Source organism: Pholcus phalangioides, unplaced genomic scaffold, assembly GCF_987345545.1.
Source record: "Pholcus phalangioides strain wild (caught in Gottingen) unplaced genomic scaffold, Ppha-v1.0 ptg000013l_1, whole genome shotgun sequence".
Lineage (NCBI taxonomy): Eukaryota > Metazoa > Arthropoda > Arachnida > Araneae > Pholcidae > Pholcus > Pholcus phalangioides.
Genome location: NW_028301606.1, coordinates 3725945 through 3750468, shown reverse-complemented (window position 1 = coordinate 3750468; position 24524 = coordinate 3725945). Strand labels below are relative to the sequence as shown.

The 24524-nt window shown below is 37.9% G+C and overlaps 1 protein-coding gene across 1 annotated transcript; it reads right to left on the bottom strand.

The window, feature by feature from the left end:
- Positions 1 to 6017: 6017 nt before the first annotated feature.
- LOC149078482 (uncharacterized) lies at positions 6018 to 7505 on the bottom strand. The gene is made up of 2 exons (XM_089240973.1): positions 6261 to 7505; positions 6018 to 6026 (listed from the first exon to the last, which is right to left on the bottom strand). Exons 1-2 carry the CDS (start codon positions 7503 to 7505, stop codon positions 6018 to 6020), a joined length of 1254 nt encoding a protein of 417 aa, XP_089097099.1.
- Between the last annotated feature and the right edge of the window lie 17019 nt (positions 7506 to 24524).

Sequence of the window (24524 nt, the reverse complement as noted above, 5' to 3'; positions counted from 1 at the left end):
ATGTGAAAAAAAGAGAATACATTCAGTAGGAGGTGCCTCGAAATATTTAAAATTCTGATCCAATCCCAACATGAAAATTTCGGTGATATATAAGGTAAATTGATGTAAATCACCTGATTCAGATTGATGATAAGAGAAATATCAAGAAAGAGAAGAGGAGAAATATCCAATTTCAGTTTATATCTTCTTTCATGGCACCAATATTTTCTTTAGAGGAGGTTTCATTTCCCTAACCCATAAAGGTCCCACTCTCTAAGGCTATCAAATAAAACTGCAGCACACAATTTCTGTAATCTCTCCATTTTATACTTAGCACTTACTAGCACAAAGATCACCATCAACATCTCTGACTTACTGCAGAATGGAGTAATTTAAAAGATGAAAAGGACAGGAGAGCCAATCCGAGGAGGGATAAACATTCCCCAACATGAGAGAACATTCGAGAGATTATACGTGAAGGATACGCGATTACTCCACGGGATGAAAAGTATTATTTTTTTCTTATTTCATGGGAGGCTATGAGTCAGTGTAATGTGCTAGTATTTACAGTGAAAATTCAAAACCATTATTTGAGATAAGTGAGGAAGAGAGAGCCGTCATCCTTCTGGAATGGATGAGGACTGAGAGTATGATACGGTGGTAGTGCTTTTACTAGTTCCATCTATAGGAATCGTTATGGAAAGTATTTCTTGAAATGGACGAAGTTTCTTAGTCTGAATGGTTTCTTTGTCTCCCAGCTATATGTACTCGACATTCATACGTGTAGTTTAGATGATAACTACTGATGGACAGTGATATTTACCTTCTTTAATAAAGGCTTTGAAGTTTAATGGTGGGCAAAACTGATTCCCCACGTAAAGCTACCTCTGGGTGCAGTAAATTAGATGAACGGAAAGCGAATTAAGGAAACTATTGATATTCTACTCCCGATGAGTAGTGGTATCCATAAATATTGCGAATGCAGTATAGTAAGGCAGCAGTAAGCTACAGACTACTTACGTAGTCTCTAGCTGTAATTTCGAAGAATATATTTTGAGCGATATTAAGGAAAATGATGTTATGCACGATGACATCATTTAGTTCAAGTACTTACATCAGTAATGTACAAAGATGGAATTGAAAATTCTCTAAATAGTACTTAAGAGAAATAAAAAGGTCAAGTAAAGAGTTAAATACACAAATGTGCTGAAAAACTGTCTTAGAGATTTGAAGATTGGGAATGTACAGTGTTTTTGGAAAGATGTGTCGAACAAAGCGAATGTATAGGTGTGTAAAATAGGTGTGTAAACAATTTATGCCGGGTCGAAATTTTTACATGCCTCGGGCATGTCGGGTAATTTCCCCAGCCCTGTGTTTCCTACATTCAAAACATAATAAACTCTAGAAATACATTACAATGGCACCCAAGTTTTTAACGTTATTATAAGTCCCGTTCACGTGGGAAATTGGAAAAGCGGGTTTAAAACCCACTTCAAGAATTTTCACCAATGACTGCTCTCCATTTCTTTCCTCGCGAAGGAAAAAAGCCGTCAAGCGGGTGCTAGAACTCCCAATGCTATCGCAAAATTTGGACATGTGAACGTGGCTTTAATGGTTCAGGCCCATGAAAGTGTTACGATATAAATGTGAAGCCTTTATAATGGCGGGTTATGCCAAAAGCATGAAGAGTATTGTAGTTCTCCCTTTGGCAACATGTTAAGTGGAATGACTCCCGTAAATAAAGTGTGATGACGAAGGACGTGCGTTTCCTTGTGTGATTAGTGTATTTCACTTACACGATGTATCCAGTCCACCCACCCCGTTGTTTCGCAACACGTTATCAGCACGAAGGCTCCTGGATAGACGTTTCATCGGTAAGTGGGAAGTAGATAAGTTAAATCTAATTTCACAAAGGATCGAAAAAAAATTCTACACGCGCGGAACTAAGCCTAACAGAGATGGAGGAATTGAAGATTCCAAAGCTCAATAGGGACAATTACAACGCGTGGAGTATACGAACGCGCGCCGCACTGGTGCAGAAAGACTGCTGGGATGCCATAGAACCCGGATACGGACCAGAACTGAGGGAGGACGAGAGGAAAACCAATGAAAGGGCCCTCACGTTTCTGTTTTTAGTGGTCGAAGACGACTTTTTAGACGATATCGCGGACTGTGCGAGAGCGAGGGACGCTTGGGCATCCTTGAGGGACATTCACACGAAGTTCGGATTATTACACGCACTGCAGCTTCTTAGAGACTTTTTTAATGTGTCGATGAGGCCTGACGAATGCGTAAGTGCATACTTGGGAAGATTGATGGACTTACATCGAAAGGTAGCGTCCTGTGGATATAGTTTCACTGACAGGGAAGTCGCTCTTGTGATGTTAATGGGTCTACCCAAAGAGTACGAAGGTCTGATACTGAACTTAGAGCGTGATGAGAACGAACTGTCCACAAAAATGGTAAAATCGCGTCTGATTGTGGAAGAGAAGAAGTTACTGCGTGACCATACGCAAACGAATCGCGTAGCTGTGGGCGATAGAGCTCTTAAAACTGACGATATAGGAAAAACTCGCGTACAATCAGGGAGATACTCCAGAAATAATGAGAGAAGAATTCGGTGTTTTTCCTGTGGTGTTTGGGGACACATAGCCAGAAACTGCCCGTCGAAGAACACGTCCCATCGGGCCGATAAGGTTTCGCAGAACGCGAATCGGACACTGACTGCCAACGCTGGTAACAAGAAGCCTAGCTGTGATTGGTATCTAGACAGTGGTGCAACGGAGCACATGTGTTCACAAAAATATAAGTTTCTCAACTTGACAACTGTGAAGTCCGAAGTGGAAATAGCTAATTCCGAAAAAATGGAAGTGGTTGGAAAAGGTGACGTTGTTTTGAAGCCTGTTAAATCCTGTGGTAAAGAAACATTCTATCTAGCCGACGTTCTGTACGTACCAGAGCTCGACGGTAACCTCCTTTCAGTGGGAAGAATCGAGGAGATGGGAATGACTGTTTCATTTCAAGGAGGCAAGGCCATCGTCAAGGACCCTAATGAAAGAAATAGAGTAATCCTTACTGCATATAGAAGTGGGAGACTTTATAAGGTTGAAGAAGCGAGGATTTATAAAGCGCATATCTCAAGGCATGAGGATCTTATCCACCGACGCTTAGGACATTTTCATTTGAATGCAGTGAAGAAGCTCATGAAGCAGGATGACACTGTCATTAGTTGTGCAGAAGCAATGGAAGATGGAAATATTTGCTCTACTTGTGTCCTTGGAAAGATGAGAAAAATTCCTTTCCCTAAAGGAGAGACCATACGTGCATCGAGGCCACTTCAGCTCATTCATAGTGATGTCACAGGACCTATCATGCCTACATCTAAAGGAGGGTCAAGGTATATTGTCACCTTTGTTGACGACTACTCAAGGTATGCAGTAGTGAAGCCTATGAAATCCAAATGTCAAGTCCTCGAGAAATTTATTGAGTTCAAAAGGACTGTTGAAAATTTCCATGGAGTTAAAATCGCTACTCTACGAAGCGACAATGGAGGGGAATATATCAGTCGTGAATTTGACGATTTTTTGAACAAGAATGGAATATCAAGGCAGCTCACGGTCCCTAGAACTCCAGAGCAGAATGGGGTAGCCGAGAAAATGAATCACACCCTGTTCGACATGACCAGATGTCTTCTTCTAGACTCGAAGGTTCCAGACAACTTGTGGGCAGATGCCGTCGTTACCGCCTGTTATTTGCGGAATAAATGCCCATCTGAAGCTATCCAGGGAGATATACCCGAAGAACTTTGGACCAAAAGACCTGTCAAAACTAGTCATCTTAAAATTTTTGGTTGCAAAGCGTATGCGCACATGAATAAAACGCAAGTAAAGGGAAAGTTAGGAAAGCGCTCACAAGAATGCGTTTTCATTGGATACACTGAAGGAGGCAAGGGATACAAGTTGTGGAACGTAGACGAAGACATATTTTTCCCCAGTAAGAATGTGAGGTTTGATGAGACTGTTTTTCCATTCAGGAGGAGTCAAACAGATTGTCAGTTGAAAGGAAGTGAATTAATAGTCAATCTAAATGACCAAGAGGTACAAGTGACACCTCCTGGAGCCTCTCTAAGGGATGCATTGCCCGACTTGAAGCATGCAGAGCAAATGGTTGGAAAGTCGAAACAGCCTACAACCACTGCGAATCAACCACCAGATGTTAGAAGAAGCAAGAGACAAAGAAGACGTACAAGTTTTTATGGGAATCCAGTGTCATACAAAGCTGTCAATGAAGCGCAGTTTAATGCTGATATTCGGATCGAGGATCCCGCCACCGTCGAAGAAGCGATGGAATCATCTGATGCAGAAATGTGGAGAGCAGCTATAAAAGAAGAAGCAGAACAAGTGACTCTTGAGGAAGCTGGCAAAGTGAGTGACGCTGTCGTTGAAGAGAAACCGATAACCAGGAAACGTGGTCGGGCAGCTAGATCGGCTAAGAAGACGACTGATAACGACGATAACTCTAGTCGGAAAAGGCGCGAGAGACCCGCTAATGCAGCTGCCAAGGAAAGCGACCAAGACGACGACTCCGACAAGGATGGTACCGCCGACGTGAAAGCCAGTCCGAAAAATCGCGAGCGCAAGGCGACGATGACAAAAGCTAAAGATGACGAGCAAGAAGGTTCCGAACACGAGGAGGAGGACAGTGATGACGACACCGGTTCGGATTCAGATTACGAATCAAAGTTACTGAAGCGAAAGGCCGTAGGCCGGCAGACAAAAGAGGACGAAGAAATGGTATTGGAGAGAAAGAAGAGGATGAAGTTTTGCCGTCCAAGAAACACGGTGATGGTCACCAAGGTAAGAAATCGAAGAACTATGAATCCGACGTCGATAACGGTGCCGAAGAGGACGAGAAGGAAGAGAATGAGCCAAAGACCCGCAAGTCCAGCAGCAGCAGCAAACCAGCTGCTGGCAAGGAGGATGAAGCGCATCAACGTTATTTTTCCTTTCGTCATGCTTTGGCAAGGAGGAGTGTTACGATATAAATGTGAAGCCTTTATAATGGCGGGTTATGCCAAAAGCATGAAGAGTATTGTAGTTCTCCCTTTGGCAACATGTTAAGTGGAATGACTCCCGTAAATAAAGTGTGATGACGAAGGACGTGCGTTTCCTTGTGTGATTAGTGTATTTCACTTACACGATGTATCCAGTCCACCCACCCCGTTGTTTCGCAACAGAAAGAAGAAACATCGTATTAACCGATATTTCACTGCATCCGATAATTTTATATGTGGGTACAATTTTTCTAAACAATTATCTTGGAAATTGGTGAGAAATTGATTTCTCGGGGAAAAAAAAACCCTGATAGAATCAAACCAATGGGATCAAAATTTATACATGTAAAACCAAAAAGTAATATTCAAAGTGAAAGATAGATGACGCGAAAAACAAAACTAATTTATTCAGATGCGCGCAAAGTCATTCTTTTTTTTTTGCAGGCGGATTACTACATTTTTGTAATGGCTCTTTCAATTTTTTAACCAAAATTGTACACAATTTTTGCATGCTGGCTACTTAAATAACATGTTTGAGAATCACTTGTCTGTGTCACTTGTTCACGTTCACGGTCCATTACTTATAATGAAGAAAGTCAGACTGGGGGCGGGGGAGCAATGAATTTGTAGCGGGAACACGTTTAAATTGAAAACCCTTCCATATGCAGGACAATCGACCGAGTCTCGTAATACTAAGGGTTGAGAATTAGAATAAATAAATAAATATATATATATATTATATTATTATAGTTCTACAGAATACCGCCGCTAAAATTCACTAAGAAACATATAACTGTATCGAAATAGGAATTTACGGCAAAATAAACTCCAAATAGGTGTTTTTACAGAAAACGTGTGAAAATAGGCAAAAAAGAAAAAAAGCATTTATGACATTTTGTATGAACTTCCGGACTCTCATTATCATATATTCTGTGTTTTTTTTAAATAAATACTGTACATCATTTTGAAATCGGGTGATTCTCTCTCAGTCACCCTGTAAAAGTAATAACTTGATATATTGTCTGAGGCTTTCATGGCCGGCGTTAAACGACTTGCAAACTGTTTCCGGGTTATTAGGCCATGGTCTAGGAGATTTTCTTCCTGACGTTTCGCCCACATCTGTGGCAGGCATCATCTGAGGTTAATTCGACGTAAGTCTCCGCGGCAAGCGAGAAAGGCTTCGTACATCTACTGTCATCGACTTGTTCTCTATATGCATTTCTGAGACTTGATCGGCCGCAGAAGAACCGCATTGGTTGGCTTGTGTGGATGTGTTTTGCGCCGATTGGCTGCAAGTGGTGTCTGGCGACGATTGGCTGTCGAGGTCATTTTCTCTCTGGCATTCATCGGGGGCACATCTCAACTCTCTGCGGCGCTGAAGTACCGGGACCCAAGTGGGATGCACCTTCATCGTCTCCTCCTTTCGATTCATGTTGTGGTGCTTGAATATTTCAATGGCTTCTCTATGAAGACGAGCATGGTAGTGCACCTCCGACGATATTACCTCGGTCTTTTCAAATTTAATTTTGTGGCCGGTTTCCCACATATGTTCTGCAACGGCCGAACTTTCCGTTTTACCCAGGCGGCAGCTCCTCTGGTGTTCCTTTATTCTTGTAGCAGTACTTCTTTTTGTTGTTCCTATGTATACTTTTTCACACGAGCATGGAATCCTGTAGACACCTGCCATGCACAGCGGGTCTCTCGGATCTTTTGCCGAGCGTAGCGATTGTGCTAAATTTCTGGTGGGTTTGAAAATGGGCTTGACGTTGAACTTTTCCAAAACTTTACCGATTCGATCGGTGACCTTCCAGATGTAAGGTAAGTAGGCTTTGGCTCGGGGTTCCCGATTTCCTTCGTTACTATTGTTGTTACTTTCCAGGCACGGTCGTATGGCTCTTTGAAACTCTTTTACCGAATAACCGTTAGCTTTGAAGGCCTTCCGTAGATGGATCAGTTCTGTGTCCAGATGTTGCGGCTCACAGATACGGTTAGCACGATTTACCAGTGTCTTTATCACGCCTCTCTTCTGTCTCGGATGGTGGTTGGAGTTTTTGTGGAGGTACCGGTCGGTATGCGTCGGTTTCCTAAAAACGCTATGCCCTAAGCGGTTGTCGTCAGTTCTGTTCACCAGAACATCCAGAAACGCTAGTTGTGAATTTTTCTCCGTTTCCATTGTGAACTTTATAGCTGGGTGAATGCTGTTGAGATGTTCCATGAATCTTTGTAGTTCGAGGTCCCCATGCTGCCATAACACAAATGTATCGTCTACGTAACGAAGCCATACCAAAGGGCTTAGTGGGGCAGACCGTAAGGCTTCAGCTTCAAATCTCTCCATGAATAAATTGGCTACCACCGGACTGAGGGGGCTGCCCATTGCTACACCATCAAGTTGTTCATATATACTGCCATTCCAGATGAAGTAGGATGACGTGAGGCAGTGGCGAAACAGGTTCGCTATATCATGTGGGAACATGTCGTTGATATGTGAGATGACTTCAAACCCACCAGAAATTTAGCACAATCGCTACGCTCGGCAAAAGATCCGAGAGACCCGCTGTGCATGGCAGGTGTCTACAGGATTCCATGCTCGTGTGAAAAAGTATACATAGGAACAACAAAAAGAAGTACTGCTACAAGAATAAAGGAACACCAGAGGAGCTGCCGCCTGGGTAAAACGGAAAGTTCGGCCGTTGCAGAACATATGTGGGAAACCGGCCACAAAATTAAATTTGAAAAGACCGAGGTAATATCGTCGGAGGTGCACTACCATGCTCGTCTTCATAGAGAAGCCATTGAAATATTCAAGCACCACAACATGAATCGAAAGGAGGAGACGATGAAGGTGCATCCCACTTGGGTCCCGGTACTTCAGCGCCGCAGAGAGTTGAGATGTGCCCCCGATGAATGCCAGAGAGAAAATGACCTCGACAGCCAATCGTCGCCAGACACCACTTGCAGCCAATCGGCGCAAAACACATCCACACAAGCCAACCAATGCGGTTCTTCTGCGGCCGATCAAGTCTCAGAAATGCATATAGAGAACAAGTCGATGACAGTAGATGTACGAAGCCTTTCTCGCTTGCCGCGGAGACTTACGTCGAATTAACCTCAGATGATGCCTGCCACAGATGTGGGCGAAACGTCAGGAAGAAAATCTCCTAGACCATGGCCTAATAACCCGGAAACAGTTTGCAAATAACTTGATATATTGATTGTTAATCAAGTAGAAGTTGATAAAATTAGATTGTACAACACATGGTAATTAGCTCATCTGAGTAAAGGAATTTTTTTTTGTTTTGATGTATTTTTTCAAATAAAAATGAATTTCTTATTTGTGGTCGCTTTTATTTTGGAGAATCTCTCGTGACTGCTCAGGGGTCGGGACCCACACTTTGGGGAACCATTGGTCTACGCTACGGTATCGGGAAAGGTGAAAAACGGACGCATCTGTCGAATGTAAATAAGTATACGCTACACATAAAGAAGAAATGAATACCATCATCATTTTTTCTCAATCTTTTTTATTCAAATGGTTCGGCAATTATTCAGTGCCGTCTTAACGCATGGGATCAATCGATCTCAGCCCGGGCACCTCAAGTACAAGAAGGGTCTCATGAAAATGTGAGATCCGGTCGAATTTTCAACAGTAAGCATGTGAATTAAGTAGCAGGTATTTCTAACCAGGTAGGGCGCCCAAAAAAATAATTCTGCCTGAGTGTCTGTGATGCTGTTAAGACGGACCTGCAATTATGACATTCTTGAGATTCCTCAAATAGTCTTTGAAAGGCTCGTTAATGCTCACATCTTAAGGCTATACAATCGACGTTAGCCCACCTGGTATCAAAGCCAATGATGTTTCCGATTCCTTTGCCTTGGCTTTGACATTATCGGTTCTGTGGTGTTACGTATTACGCCGGTGGGGGGGGGGGGGGGCATTCACCAAACCAGAACATGGCTCCCGCTGTCCCAATGAGGGATATAAGCGGTTAACGAAGCCACGCTGGAAAAAAAGAGAATTAGGAAAAAAATCTAAAAAAAAAAAAATAAATAATAATAATAAAAATAATAACAATAAAAAATAAAAAGTTAATTAAAAAAAATTAAAAAAAAGTAAAACATAAACAAACAAAAATAATAATAAAAATAAAATTGCGGTATTTCTAACACGCAAAGACACCCGCTACACCAGCGAGGAACCCAAGTAAAAAAAAAAAAAAACATTGCAACGGGCATACAGCATTATAAGGACTCGCATGAATCACACAACAGAATTAAACATACATAATATAAATCAGTGCAAATCACGATGAACATCACTGTCCTACAATGGTGAAATAAATTAAGAGAATTTGCATATTTTATCGAATTTCATGAAAAGAACTGAACTGAATGTAAAACCACTGCTTCTAGACAAGAATGCAAATATTGTACGTCAAATACGTAAGCGTACACGTGTGTGTAGGCGGAGCCAGTAGAGAAGCAGGCTTTATAAGCGCGCGTAAGTTAAGACGCATTTCGTTCGCTAGCACACCTCGGCGAATTTCTAGGTGTTATTTTGCAGCAATCAGTTAATTTCAAATTGTAGCAGTAAAAATGAGTAAGCACCAACGTTTAGATGATGGAATGAGGTGGCGAATTGTGGGGAGGCTAGAAGCAGGCCAATCTCAAGTCCAGATTTGTAGAGAGTTCAATTTAACGCCCAGCGTCGTGTGTAACTTATGGAAACAGTTCCAGGATACCGGATCCATCGAGAGAAAACCTGGGCAAGGTAGTCCAAGAGCCATGACGGCCAGAGAAGATCGCCATTTGTCGATTATAGCGAGGCGTAACAGAAGTGCTACAGCTTCTCAGCTCTCTCGTGACTTGTATGCAGCCACAGGAACCCGTGTATCAAGGGTGACTGTTTCCAAAAGACTTCATGAAAGAGGGCTGTTTGCAAGAAGACCTGCTGTTTGCGTCCCGCTCACTTCTACGGACAGGAGAATCCGTTTATCATGGTGCAGAGAGCATAGAGATCGGAGTATGGATCAATGGGCGACCGTTCTCTTCACTAATTAGTCCCGGTTCAGCCTAAGCACCGATTCTCGCCGTACGTTCATATGGAGAGAACCAGGGACCCGCTACCTACCCTCCAATGTCCGCGAAATCGACCATTATGGCGGAGGAGGTTTAATGGTCTGAGCAGGCATCATGTTGGATGGCCGCACACCTCTCTATGTCTTTGAAAGAGGCACTGTGACTGGTGTGAGGTATAGGGATGAGGTCTTGGAGCCCTATGTTCCCCTTTTCAGGGGTACAGTTGGCCCTGAGTTCATTTTAATGGACGATAACGCGAGACCACATAGAGCTCTTCTGCTCGACGATTTTCTAGAGAGTGAGGATATTCGCCGGATGGATAGGCCAGCCAGATCTCCAGACCTTAACCCTATAGAGCATGTCTGGGACGCTCTGGGGAGGGCAATTGCAACTCGCAACCCCCCTCCGGGAACCATCCAGGGAATGAAAACAGCGTTGCTGAACGAGTGGGACCAATTGCCACAGGAAATGATAAACTGCCTTATTTCAAGTATGAAATCACGCTGCGAGACCTGTATATCTGTAAGAGGGGACCATACCTCCTATTAACCCATTTTTTTGAACCGCTGTTTCATACCTTCCGACTCCAACGAGTGTTACGCACGATCATGCGTGTGTATTACAATTATTGAATGGCTATTTGCTTTGTATTGTATCAATGTATGTACTAATCAAATTTCATTAAAATCGGTACAGTAGTTCTTGAGATAATCGACCAAGTCTGCAAATTCTCTTAATTCCTTACACCAGTGTATAAAGAAAAAACACTGCAACGGATACCCAACATTATAAGGACCCACATGGATCCGGTGGGGGACCGTATTACGCTGAGGCAAGAATTTTTCGGAATATGGACTGGGTCGCCGTTTCGGGTTATAAGTAACCCACTTCACGAATTGACCGGACAAATCACCAAAAATCACTAGTCATTTCTGAAAGTCAGACTTTGGCCAAAACACTCAACCGATTTGCAAATTCGATGCACTTCGGACTTTGGCCGTAACATGTACAAAGATATCCATACAATCACATTTAATGTTTGAACCCAAACATGCTCAAACAGAAGACTGTACTCTGCTAAATATGTTTCGTTTCATAATTCATGATCCATTTGTATGGCAATCCAAATACCTGGCCACAACTTGCAAAATGCCGAACGAGATGGTGAGGAAAAGATTTCCATAACATATATGGATGTAATATATTTCTAAAATACAGCCACCTAATTAGAAATGCAATTATAAAAATTGGATCATAAAAACTAAAAACTATATACATGATAAAATATAATACAATTCCCATAAAAAATATGAATCTTCATAAAACAATTAATCAACTTCTCATTATAAAATCAATGAATCTACTCAGATAGTTTTGCTGGCATTGTTTCACACGCAACGTACATAATTAGTTTTGCTGAAATATATTCAAAATTAATTTATAGAAATTTCTCTAATAGTAGAACGCGTGCTGTGTGTGTGTGTGTAAGAGAGCAAATTTAAATATTCAAATCTAACTGCATATTAATAATATAACATACAACTGTAAAATTAATAACTGAACGCAACATTTCAGCAGAAATTCAGCGAGACTTTCTAAAGCCATCTTTTATAATTTATAAAACATTTATATTAAGAATGTACACTATTCTGGTGAATTCAGAGCGATATCAGGCACAATTAAAATACTAAACCGGGATTACTTGAAAACCGTGCAAATCTAACTCAATATCTTGTGAAATTTCAGAATTAGTTTCGAATTTGAGATAATTTAAATTGGTATAACTAACAATAACTGTATTGAACAGATCCGGTGTAATACAGGTATATCAAATTATACAAATTAGCATAAATCCCTGAATATACATGAAGTTTGATCCAACACTTTTTTTCAGTTGGTAAACATCTTAATTCCGATTGACGGGAATGTATATGGTTAGCTGAATAATATAGGGCAAGGAAGCTCATAAGACTTGCAATGAAATGAATTAAATTCAAGTATTAATTCTTATTCAAATGAAAATGTTCAAGGAATCTGTTGTTATCAAAACCTTTATATTAATACCAGTTTCTATAATAACTGGTAGAATTTGAGTTTCATGTCGGTGGAACATTAATCTCTTCAATTTTCAATTTAAAACCGAGTGATTATATCATTTCAGAGAAGTTACTCGAGAGATATACATTTTAGGAAGACAGAGAGAGAGAGAGAACATCGATTCAAACATTTCTCTCTCTATCTCGATAATGGCGTTACCCGTAATTTAAATTTATAATTCATTAATCGCATGGAAGCGATGTTCCGAAATATCAGAATTTAATTGCTTCCGCTCGGAGCTGGCTCTCCATGTTCAAATTGCGCGTGTACTTATAATATTATGTGAAATAAATGGAAATATCATCGTCATCTCATACGATCATTTCAGCGAATGGATGGCGTTTTCGACGAACCACTTTGGAGGAATCACTGGAGAACGAAAATTAGTACAGATTGAGATCATCATGCTGGTGCTGCTCGTCGAGAGGGCGATGCTCATCAAACTAGATTATTATTATTATCGTTATCAAAAATGAGATAGTTAGTTAGGTGAGAACACTATCGATACACAGTCGTATATCACGCAATGGAAAATATCTTCATAAATGTAATGTATTTTTCACGCCGTTGAGTATTTGGTGTTCTGAATAGTGAGACTGAAATTTAGTTGAAACAAATTAGTATAGTCATGGGACAGATTTCATGTCAAATGGGAGCATTGACGTTGCGATTATTCTATTGAATTAGTAAAGTGAAATAGATTCTGTGACATTAAGCCCTCATTAAAAATAATGTAATTAAATCACTAATTTTTTTATCAATCAAAATGACAGTGATGTATAAATTGATAATTAGGTAATTTTTGGCCAATTTATGTATACGACGACGGCTAACTATATACAAAGGTCTACCGTTGAAATAAAATAAGACAAGACTCTATTCTAAAAAAATTACAAAATATAATTTCTTAAACAATCTTGTGTCATTCACAGAGAAAATTCTTTATGCACGCCAAAAAAAAAAGATGCAAAAAAAAAATCACTTATTATTTCTGACACCAAAGTTGGTCGAGATGCAGCAAATGAAATTGTAGATCGTTTTTGTCCGTAAAAACACGTGTTCCTTCTCTCTCTCTCTCGTTATGAACTTCTTCCACAGTATATATTATAATAAATTGTTAAGTTTTTTCAATCTGTTTTTTATTTCTTTTGACTACAAGCAGTGAATTAGAACGTTTGATAACCTCTTTGACTGCAAAACAGACATCATGCGCAAAAATACAGAAGCGACGAATGATTTTGAGGAATTTGGAACATTCGTCAAGATCTACTTAAAAACTTCTGTCATTGAATGAAATCTCAAGTATATGAGAGGGTACGTCATACAATTTATAGGGTCCCTACTACTCTACGCCATTTTAGGGATGAGTAAGTCTCAGTCACAATGAATATGCACGCCTTATATACTTTTACATCGTGATGATCATTTCTCCTTCGCATTTCGAAGAGTACGTCACCACCCAAGAACTGTGAATTTTCATAAGTCCCCCCCCCCCCCCGCATTCCCCGGCTCCAATGCCCTCGTAGCACACTTCCTACGCTATTCTAGAGATACATCGTACTTGCATATTTAATAGAGAAACGCATTTTTACAGAAACGTAGGATTCACCGGTGGTTCACAAACTTTTGGAAGCGTTACTCACTTTATACAAAATTTTTATCGGCGATTTCTTCTAGATATGGATGACCATATGTGCCGGTTTTCTGAGACATACCTTATTTTTTTGTTAATAAATGTACATTAATTTCCGTAATCAATGATGAATGAAACATAATTATTTTTCATTAATTAATTAGTTACGGAACTGTTTTATCATGAAATTCCAAATTACCCACATGTTTTTTATATTTAAATCCTGTCAACACAGCCGCGAGTTAAAACGGAATGCGTATCTTGCGCATCGTAATGGTGCAGAGTGTGGATAACTTGGTAAAGCTAGGTTTTCCTAAGAGTAGAACTTCTGCGCCGTGAGCAGCGTAAAAATGCTGATTGGTTAAAAACTTGAAATTCAGGTTTTTTTGACCAATCAGAGTTTTCACGCAGCACGCTTCGTAGAAACCTGCTTCTAGGAAAACCCGGCTTAACCAAACTCAGGGTTACCATCACCATACGCTGGCCCAGTGCGAAAATATTATCGGGTTCCTTCGCAGGGAGAACAATTCTACTTGATTCGTTTTATATATTATTTTGAATATTTAAAACATTTAGTACAGCTGCCCTTGCTTTACTAAACGAAATTATTTTTCCAATTACTGAAATATTTCTATTATAGCGAGTACTTGGCTTAACCCCCCCCCCCCACAGTATTCTTAAACCTCCCCTCTCTCCTTCTTCCCGATATTTTTAGGAGTATATATATATATATACACACGAAACTTCACTTCTTCGTCAAAAGAGCTTCATAAACGAAAAACACGCACATTTTATAATCTAAACTGCTATTTTCCCCATACATTCACATATTACTCAACATTCTGTGTTTTTAATCTAAAAATTTTAAAACATATTTTGAAATGGACTGATTCTTTTTGAACCCCCCCCCCCCTCTATGAATATTGACTTGATCTATTGTATGTCTAGAATTCGATATAAAGTTGATGGCACATATGTGTATGGTAAGTAGCTGTTCAGCTGAGTTAAGGCATTTCTGGTTTTGACATATATTTACTAACGTTGCAAAAAAAACCTCCCCTTAATTAACTTGATCCCCTGGGGCGTCACTCACACTTTGGGAACCATTGCCCTTCACATACGGAATTAGAATTTGGCAACTTAAGGTAAGCAAGAGCTATGGATTAAAAATGGTTGAAGTGTAGGGCTAGGTAGAATTATGGAAGCTTCTTACGCATTTCAAGGGGAAAAACACAACTTTCACGCATTTCGAATGGTTACCATCACCATACGCTGGCCCAGTGCGAAAATATTATCGGGTTCCTTCGCAGGGAGAACAATTCTACTTGATTCGTTTTATATATTATTTTGAATATAAATAGTTTGAATAGTAAGTTTGGGAGCCATTACATTAAGACTAACTACAATTTTTGTAAATCGGCAGGAACGCCGAGTAGTTAACGTACTGATCTCCAATTCAAGATTTTTAGGATTCAATCCTGAAAATGGTATCGAAGGATAGCCATTTGGAGTCGGTTCTGAACTGTAAGTCGCATTCTAATGATCAGAGAAATTATCCATTTATTCCGTAGTAATGAGAGAATTCTGAAACATAAGTAGTATTTTTTGCTTGCATCGAATGACGCTAAATCTTTTCTGCATAGTTATATAAAATAAAATTAAGAAATACGTCCTCATTATGAGACCGAACTCTCATGAAAAGATTCTTACAGGTTTCATATCGATAAAAGAAACGATTATTCGAAATAATAAGAGTGAAATAAAGACGAAATTCCTTTACTTTTCCAAAAATCACGTTCCTCGTTTTACGGGCGATGTCCTGGAAACGTTTTTCGATGAAATGATTTAGGTAGACTTTTATTTAAAAGTAATAATAATAATAAAGGCAAATAAGAAAGAAGAAAATTCTCCTTTTTTAATGAAGATGAATTCGAAAACATTACTTCCAATGTGTATAACGAAAACAAACTCGACTTTTATGTCATGGACATAATTATGCATTATAAGAAGTTTCGGGATATCATTCCAGGAAAAACCTCAAAAGAGGTTAAATTAAAATTAAAAACTAAATAAGCGGTCAATTAAAATCTTTCCGCATTGAATAAAGATAAAATGGGATTTAATGCGGCCATATTTTAGAAAGATTTATAAATTGCACGCTTTCTCTCTTTCTAATGGTTTTCATTCGAACAAATCCATGAAATGAGTTTTAAGTGCTGTTTCAGTTGGGTTTTAATTTGTTTTATAATGGTTCTTATGAACGTTATTAAGACGAGACTGTTAGTTGTGGATATCAAAGGGAAATATATTTTCTATATATATATATATATATACGCATTTGTGATTATTTTTTTAGCTGCATAGTCAAAATTTTGACATATTCCAGAAATTTGGATAAAAAATATTTGTTATATGAAATAATTATTTTTTCCTCCCGAATTTCTGGTTGACTTGAGCATGGCATCGAAAAGACTGAAATCATGCTTTATGCATTTAGTGTTAAGATACTAGATACTGTATAAGGACAAATTTTTGTGATGCACCGAATTACATGCCATTTAAGTAAATTTTTTATGACGTTATAAATTTTTTCTGCCATTCAAGTAATTTTAATACTTTTCCTGTCAACACTTAAAAATAACTTTTTATGTGTTAAGTATTTTTTTCTCTGTCACTGTAAATTCTTTTAGATAAGTACTGTAATTAGTTTTTCTATTATATAAGTAGCTTTTACTGTTATTTAAGCAAATTAATTTCCTGTCGTTTTCCATCGAGAAATCAACATTACAAAATATCTGGGCTTGTGAGGGTTAAAAAGATAATGAAAACGAGATATCTCGTCAATGCGGATTGGGGCGTTAAGGAGTTTTTTTATGCCATTTAAGTTTTTTTTTTGTGTAATTTGAATAAGTTATTTTTCTGTCGTACCAATAATTTTTTTCTGCAATTTATGAAAAATACTTCCCTGCAGTTTAAGTACCGGTTGTTTCACGAAGGACCCCCTAACTTTGATAATAAATAACTCGGAAACGTGATAGATAGAAGCATGAAACTAGTGGTATGTTTATTAAAAAAACCTTAAATAAAAATCTGATATAGAAACCTCAAAATTTTAGTTACAAATTGCGCCGATAGATGGCACCGCAGGGTGCCCTGTAAGTGCTAATGCAGCATTTATCTCATCAACCGTCGGTCGCAGAGGTATGATTCAGATTTAAAAATTGCGCAAAAGTTGTTTGAAAACTGCACTGCACCAGTTTTGAGAGTGAGAATTCAGTGTCGGACAAAATAAAAGACCTAAAGTTTGATACGGTCACCTTGTCCTCTAACTTTCAACTAGAAAGTTGTTGCCCTGTATCTCCTGAGGCCAACGGAAAAAAAATGACGTGTTTCTAAGTGCAATATTCGATAAGATATTTGAATTCAAAAATTGGAGAAAAGTTATAAAATAATAGCAAAAACTATAACGGACAACGCTTCTTTCCCTCACTTATGACGTCATTTCCCAACTTTTTCTGATTTAAATTTGAATATCTCATCGAATATGGCACTTAGCAACTTTCGAATTGCATGTTAGAGGGAAAAAAGTACCGTATAAAAATTTAGATTTTTTTATTTTGTTACACACTATTTTCACTCTCAATACAGTTAAACCTCGTTAGTGCGTCACCCGGTTAACACGTCATTCCGCTTAACGGGTCACGTTTTGGAAGTCCCAATTGTCCTCAGGCAAGAATTGGCACACCTATGGCTTACTCCGTTTAAAGAGTCACTCCGTTTACTAAGTCATATTTTTGCTCTCCCAAGAGTGACTCATTAACGAGGTTTGACTGTACTGGTGCAGCGTAATTTTTGAACTCCTTTTGAACATTTTTTAAACTGAAACTATTACTCTACGGTGGGCATTTGATGACATAAAGGTCATAATAGCACTTACGGGACACTCTGTATACTTTGTTATTATAATTACGGGAAATCGGGTAAAGTTACGACCACTACTGTCACCTATCAGAAAAAAAAAACAAAAAAAACAAAAAACGATCTGCTACAGTTCTTAAAATTAAATGATTGTTCATTTTAAACGGATGTTCAGCATGAATATACACGACATGTGGTCTAAAACTATAAATTTCTAATGTTTATGCCGCATAACGACGGAAGTTTCATGCGTCAAAATAAGAGTTTTTATATTTTTTTGTTGTTAACGAAGTGATTTTGCGGAAAACACGAAAATACTGCAACCACTATTTTGGCACATAAAATTTAGACAGGCACGCTGGACGAGAAATTATTAAAAATATATTATCATAATTTTATACCACATGTTGTTCATTTTCATGCTGTTTATTGGTTTAAAGTTAACAAGTATTCTAAGATTTATATCCAATAGTTTTATTTTTATTCAATAGATGGCAGCAAAGATCATGGTGCAAAGTTTCTATATTTCAAGACTTTTTACGCACAATATTGTCTTACGTATGAAAAAAATTTTTATCGGCACGGGAAAGCGAATAGAATTCGAACTCATTCATTAATTTTCAAGGCAAAATATTTAATATATATTCTTCTGACATATTCAAATGTTCAGGGTTAATCGTATATTATTAAAAAAACGAATGTTTAAAATTCCGTTTATATATATGTATTTACAACGACGCAATAAAGTACACACCTGGTCAAAATTTTACATGCTCTGGGCATGTCGAACAATAGATTTATTCAGCCCGGCAGCCGCCGACTACTATAGAACAATAAATTAATTTTACTCTAAATTTTCAAATAACTACTTGAATTGTGCTGTAGCAAAAATTTTATGTTAAATAATGTTTTGTCGTTTAAGATTTCCCCTCTGTTGGTAAAGTAAATTTTTTGTTTCGTTTCCTCTGAGTGCATTTTTTTTTTTTCATTTACACAAATTTTTCATTTATATGAGTATTTCTTTTCTTGCAATTCAAGTGAATTATGCTGTACCGAATTAGATACCGTTGAATTTTTGTCATTCAAGTAATGGTTTTGTTATTCAAGTAATTTTTTTGTTATTCACGTAATTTTTTTTTTGTGTCCTTTGATCACATTTTTTACGTTATTCAAGCAATTTTATTCCTTCGTTTAAGCAATTTATTTCTCTTTCATTTAAGCGAATTTCTTTTCTGTTATCCAGAAATTTTTTTTTAGTAACTATGAAAGAATTATATTTTGAAATCCCCATCAAATGTAAAAAAAATAAGCTCACGTACTAACAAGAATTATTAAAGTTTTTTCATTGGAACTGAAGAATAAATATTAGACATAAAAGAGAGAGCAATAAGAATGTAATCACTAAAAAAATTAATCAATTAATTTAATTCAAAAAATAATACAAAACACAAGGTGGACAAAAAGTCCGTAGAAACTTTAAAAATTCATTAAAACTGTAAAAATACCCGAATAGAAAACAGTTTACAGGGTTAGCATCCCTAGGTTACGGAAATTTTTCTTAAAATTGTAAAAAAAAATAACTAAAAAAATAGCCGATAGGTGGTGCTAACGTACACAAGTCAAAGAAAAGATACGCAAAAATGAATAAACCAGCAAAGTCTCTTTAAAATATAAATGAATAATAAAAACAAAAAAGAATAAAAATTCAAAATTCACTTATAAATACAATTTTTTTCTCTAGAATGTTTGATGTTTTAAAATGTAATGCAAATACATTTTAAAACATTCTGTTTTATATGTATAATGTAAACATACGTATCGTGTTTTAAATCCATAATGTAAAATTATATATTTTACGCTATACGTAATAATAATCACGTATTTCTTACGTGCTTCTGATTTGTCTTTGAATTCTTGAATTATTCAGAAAACTTATGAAAGAGCCATACTAAAATCTCAATTTTCATGACGCTTTTGCTTGAAACAGAGTAAGTTAAGGTATCCGACTTCACACATTCAGAACGTGAGTGATGTGAAACTGTACCACGGGCCATTAAACTGAAGTGCAGATGTGACGCGGATCACTCAAGCAAATATATCGCGATCTTTTGAATGGTGTGGAATTGTGCCACGGGGACACTTCAGGGATCTTTAAATGAACCACTTATTTGATTTTTACAAAGTTTGGTTTGAGGTCACATCAAATGACTCCGAGGGTCGATTGCGGCCCTCGGGTTATGGGTCGAGCATGTATGCCTGAAGAATATCTCTTAAATATGAACTTCTTAAGAGAGGTTCCTTTTCTCCGAGAGAGACATGGTGTAATACTAGAATGTAGAGAAGTGGAGATAGAACCATATATACAAAAGGAATTGTTCAGAGCGCCATCGTTTGAACATGAGATTGCACACACACATACACACAAACAAACACACACAGTATAGGCCTCCATTTAACAGTAGAAACGAGCTCTTGCTCATGACAGTAATGGCGAACTATTGCGAAACGAAATTTCAAGTTATTCCCATGGAGGAGAGAGAGCGAGGCCATTCTCCGAAATAACAGGAGAAATTCGGAATAAGGTTTCTTCTCTCTCCCATTCCCTATTTTCTCCTTATTTTCCTCACCCATCCATATCTTTCCTACTCCGCGGAATAATGTGCTCTCGAGAACCCCAGCTGCGAAATAGATTACATTTTGCCAGATCTTAAAAGGGGGTTCCGGAAAGCAATGAACTTCTGGTGGTTCCGCGTTTGTTTCGATACCCCCTTCGATATTTTCCGTCAACATACAGCCAGGAGCAGTTAATCTCGCGAAGTCGAAGCGAAATACTGTCTATACGGCCTGCATACAAGCAGCAAACGCGGCGAAAGCGATGAGAACTGCGAGATTCTGATCGAACATTAACATCACTTATCATGTTACCGTGATTACGGAGCGGAAATGAATGAGTAATGCTGTGATGTATCGCATATACGCGAATGGGATTCGTAATGAGAATCCGATACGTTTCGGTGTTTCTGTTGGATGAAAAAAATAAATGACCGGGATATGCTCTGTGTTTAACCATTCAAGAATATTCACAAAACCCCTTTTTTACGGTCATCCCCCATTCAGCTGCTATGCGGTAGTGGGGGCGTCGTGATGGATCATAAGGATCCAGGTTCTGACCCGTTGACGTTTAGTGGTGGTCGGCTGAAGCTGGTCTTCTGGGGCTTTCCAACATTGAGAAGTGATTCCGACCCGATTTAAAATCAATATATAAAGTTAATACTTTTACAGGGTGACTCAGGGAATCACCCGGTTTTCAAATTATGTATTTCTTAAAAGTTAAAAGCACAGAATGTGATAAATAATTTATATGAATATCGGAGTGGGGGGGGGATGTGTCTACTTTTTATCAACAACAATTTTTGTTAATGATTGATTTCAAGTGTAGATCACTTTGAAATCTGATGATTTTTTTCTTTATCACCCTGTATACGAGAATCAAAGGACCATAAGACTCGCTCTACCCTTCCATCTTGCATAAGGGACACTAAGTGGATCACAAGGAAAAGAAAAACACAAAATAAATATTTATATTATATTTAAACATTTACCAGCGAAAAGTCGGAATGCCATGGAAAACACGGGACATATGCTCAGCCTATGCGGGGAGTCACCGATTTATTTTTTGGTGCAAAGTGGGTCGCACTTCAAAAAGTTTGGGAACCACTGCCTTAGAGAAATGTGTACAAGGTGCATATAAAGTAGAGCAGTAGAAGTCAACTCACTAATTTTTTATTGTTCAAACAAATCACAAGATACAAATATACAGGGTGATTATAAATAAAGTTCCTGTACTTTGAGTAGTTTTTTCCTCAAAAACTGATTATACCTGATTGCAGCCAAATTTTTTCAGGGTATCTTAACCTTTCAATTTCTTCCAAATTGTGATCCAAAAGCTTTCCTTGATGAGGCTAGTTCTAGCTAAAGAGCTTATAAAAGAGAGCGGACTCATCATTCACCTTCCAACAAAAAACAGGTTTGCGCTCCGCTTGATGTTTCGGAAATCGTTGAAGAAAAGGCAGGATAAAGAACAGTGGTTGGCTATAGCGATAATGATAACGTCACGCTTTTCATCAGAGATGGTAAATGAGTCAGCCTAGTATTTCGAGGAGCTCCAGTTCTCAAAATCATTTTCCATATCCATTATTGAAGATAGATGGAAGCACCGTTCGGTTAAAAAACAAGCATAATTCGCTCAACATTAATATGTTAGGGTCAGACATATGCGCACACAACACGTTCCGGCGTGTACGGATTTCTTAGAAATTCCACAGAGGAATGTCTACGAGGTGCACGTATGGTTAAATGGTGGTAGCTTCAACTGTTACGAAGTTTATCACTACAGAAAAAAAATTGACTGACATTGATCATTTTTGTCGCACCACGGCATTTTCTGCACACGAGGGGTGATTAGATTAGTACCAACAATTTATTGTCGATTCCGAATGGCTGTCTATTTTTATACTGATTTAGAGATTAGTGCGCTAACCCCTCGATGTGGGACTCTCTGCAGTAGCAATCTTTTTCTGTGGTCATTCCGTCGTTTCTGTTGTACCCCTGTGTCTTCACCAAATTAATTTAACTGTCTTGTGAGTGTTCGCAAAAGAGGGTTTTCACTGTATTCCAAGGATATGACGTACTAGTTTCACAGGAGAAATTAGTACCGAATAAAAATCTGAATGAAATATGATGAATAGAGCCTCGACGTTCAAGCAAAATGCTATAAATACCCCCCTTTCTTCCAATTTTCAAATTTTTTTTGTAAAAAAATATATTTTTCTTTGAACTATTCTTGCTTATTTGAACATAGTTTTTAGTTTATCAGTGAATTTCAGAGCCCATAATCTGTAAAACTTGCATATTTTAAGAATTGAGATTCAGAATAAAATAATTGTTCTTTTTAAAATTTTCAACTCTCAGAGTAAAAGTTTAATTAATTAAAACTGCGAATAGGTGATCTGAGAGATAGGGAACTTGGTGTTGCTATGCATTACCTTTTGGTTTGACCGGATGGTGTTAGGTGTGAATGATTTTGTTTCAAATGAACGCAGCCCATGTTAGAAAAACGGAAGGAAATATTAGAAATTGGTTTCTCCACACATGCTTTACATAACATGCCTCTCTCAGGCATTGGACTGTTACTGTATATGTACAGTTGACTGTTTGAAGATATCATCAGTTGACGTCATGGCTCACGAAAAGCGAGATAGGAGCAAGTAGGGCTCTGCGGGGCCCATGTCATTTTTATTTTATATTTTACACCATAAATGCACTGCGAGCAACCATGGCTATATATTTTACATACATATTTAGCATCGATTAAATTGACCAAAGTCTCCCTTAAGGGTGTGAGACCAATGCAGCCACACATGGTCCTGCGCTTGAAGGGGTCCCGCATATGTGATAATATTAAAAAAAGGAAAGTTTTTAAAACAAAAGAACAAAGTAGCTAATATTTCAACTACAGAAATGATAATGATTATCACAAATAATAGAACAAATAAATGAGAATTATCCTCAACTCGAAGAGGCCCCTCAGATTATTTTCTATACGGGCTCCACGTCTGGTAATGATGGTCCTGGAATTGACCCAATCCTGACGTTCCACTAATATTTGATATTTTCGGCTTAAAATCAATTAATATATGCAGTTATTATAAACTAATTAAAACCGCAAACGGATTAAGTGCAACCAATTTTTCGGCTAGTTTTTGGTTATATTTTATTGCTCGCATAAATTATAAATGCCTTTTTAGTGCCTACTTTAATCATTTTTAATGAGTGTTTGACTGCCTATTTCGAAAATTTCTAGTATTTAAACTTCTGGGCTCTAATGATGAATGATATTCCCACTCTTATGTTGAGCGTTTCGACTTTTAAATAAATATAGTTTATTCTTAATAACCAGGAGGAAAAAGCTGTTTAATGAATATTTAGAATTCGTTCTCTTTTGTACCGTTAACAGACGGTTTCACTTTTCATTCGAGGCCGAGATTAATGGAGAAGAACTGTCTTGTCTAACCTCAGATGAGAAAACAACAGATCAGTTTGAATTAATGGTTGGTCTCAGTGGCGTACGACACGAGAGTATTCGTCGGCGTAACTCAGACACATTTTCGTTCAAAAGGATCACGGCGGGAGTTATTTTCGAAGATGTTCGGGGATTTCGCGACGTAACATCAGAGTTTATCTTCAAAATATTTCGGCTATATTTTTGTGAAACATTCTTTTTCTAGCTTGAAGAAAGCCAAGGGAAATTTCGAGCTCAAATATTAGTGATCTATTTATCCTTAGTGATTAAAACGCAGATCCGACTTGATCCAGACCCTGGGCAATAGTGTTATCGGGAGCCCTCCTACTGTTGTTGAAGATGTTTGACACACGTTAGCAAATACAGTACATGTTGTTTGCATTAAACGCATGCACTATTTTACGTAGATGGAATATCTTACAATAAATTATTTTTTTGCACTCTCATATCAACAAAATTATTAATAATGTCATCATTTCTTATTTCTGAGTTCCATCAGTTTCAATACATAAAAAAGCTAAAGTTTTTCTTGGAAAAGACTTGAGGGAACTGATGATTTCATTCATTTTAATGAGAAGAATGATTTTTTTTATAACAGTTTGATATTGGTGATGTTGCCAATGATGATTATATGCTGTCTCAACATTTGGAGAAACGTCTCTTTTACATCTCTAGTGTTATTTAAC

What these genes read in the sequence shown, in the direction of transcription:
- LOC149078482 (XM_089240973.1), bottom strand. Translation starts at nt 7,505, where the DNA reads ATGTTCCCACATGATATAGCGAACCTGTTTCGCCACTGCCTCACGTCA.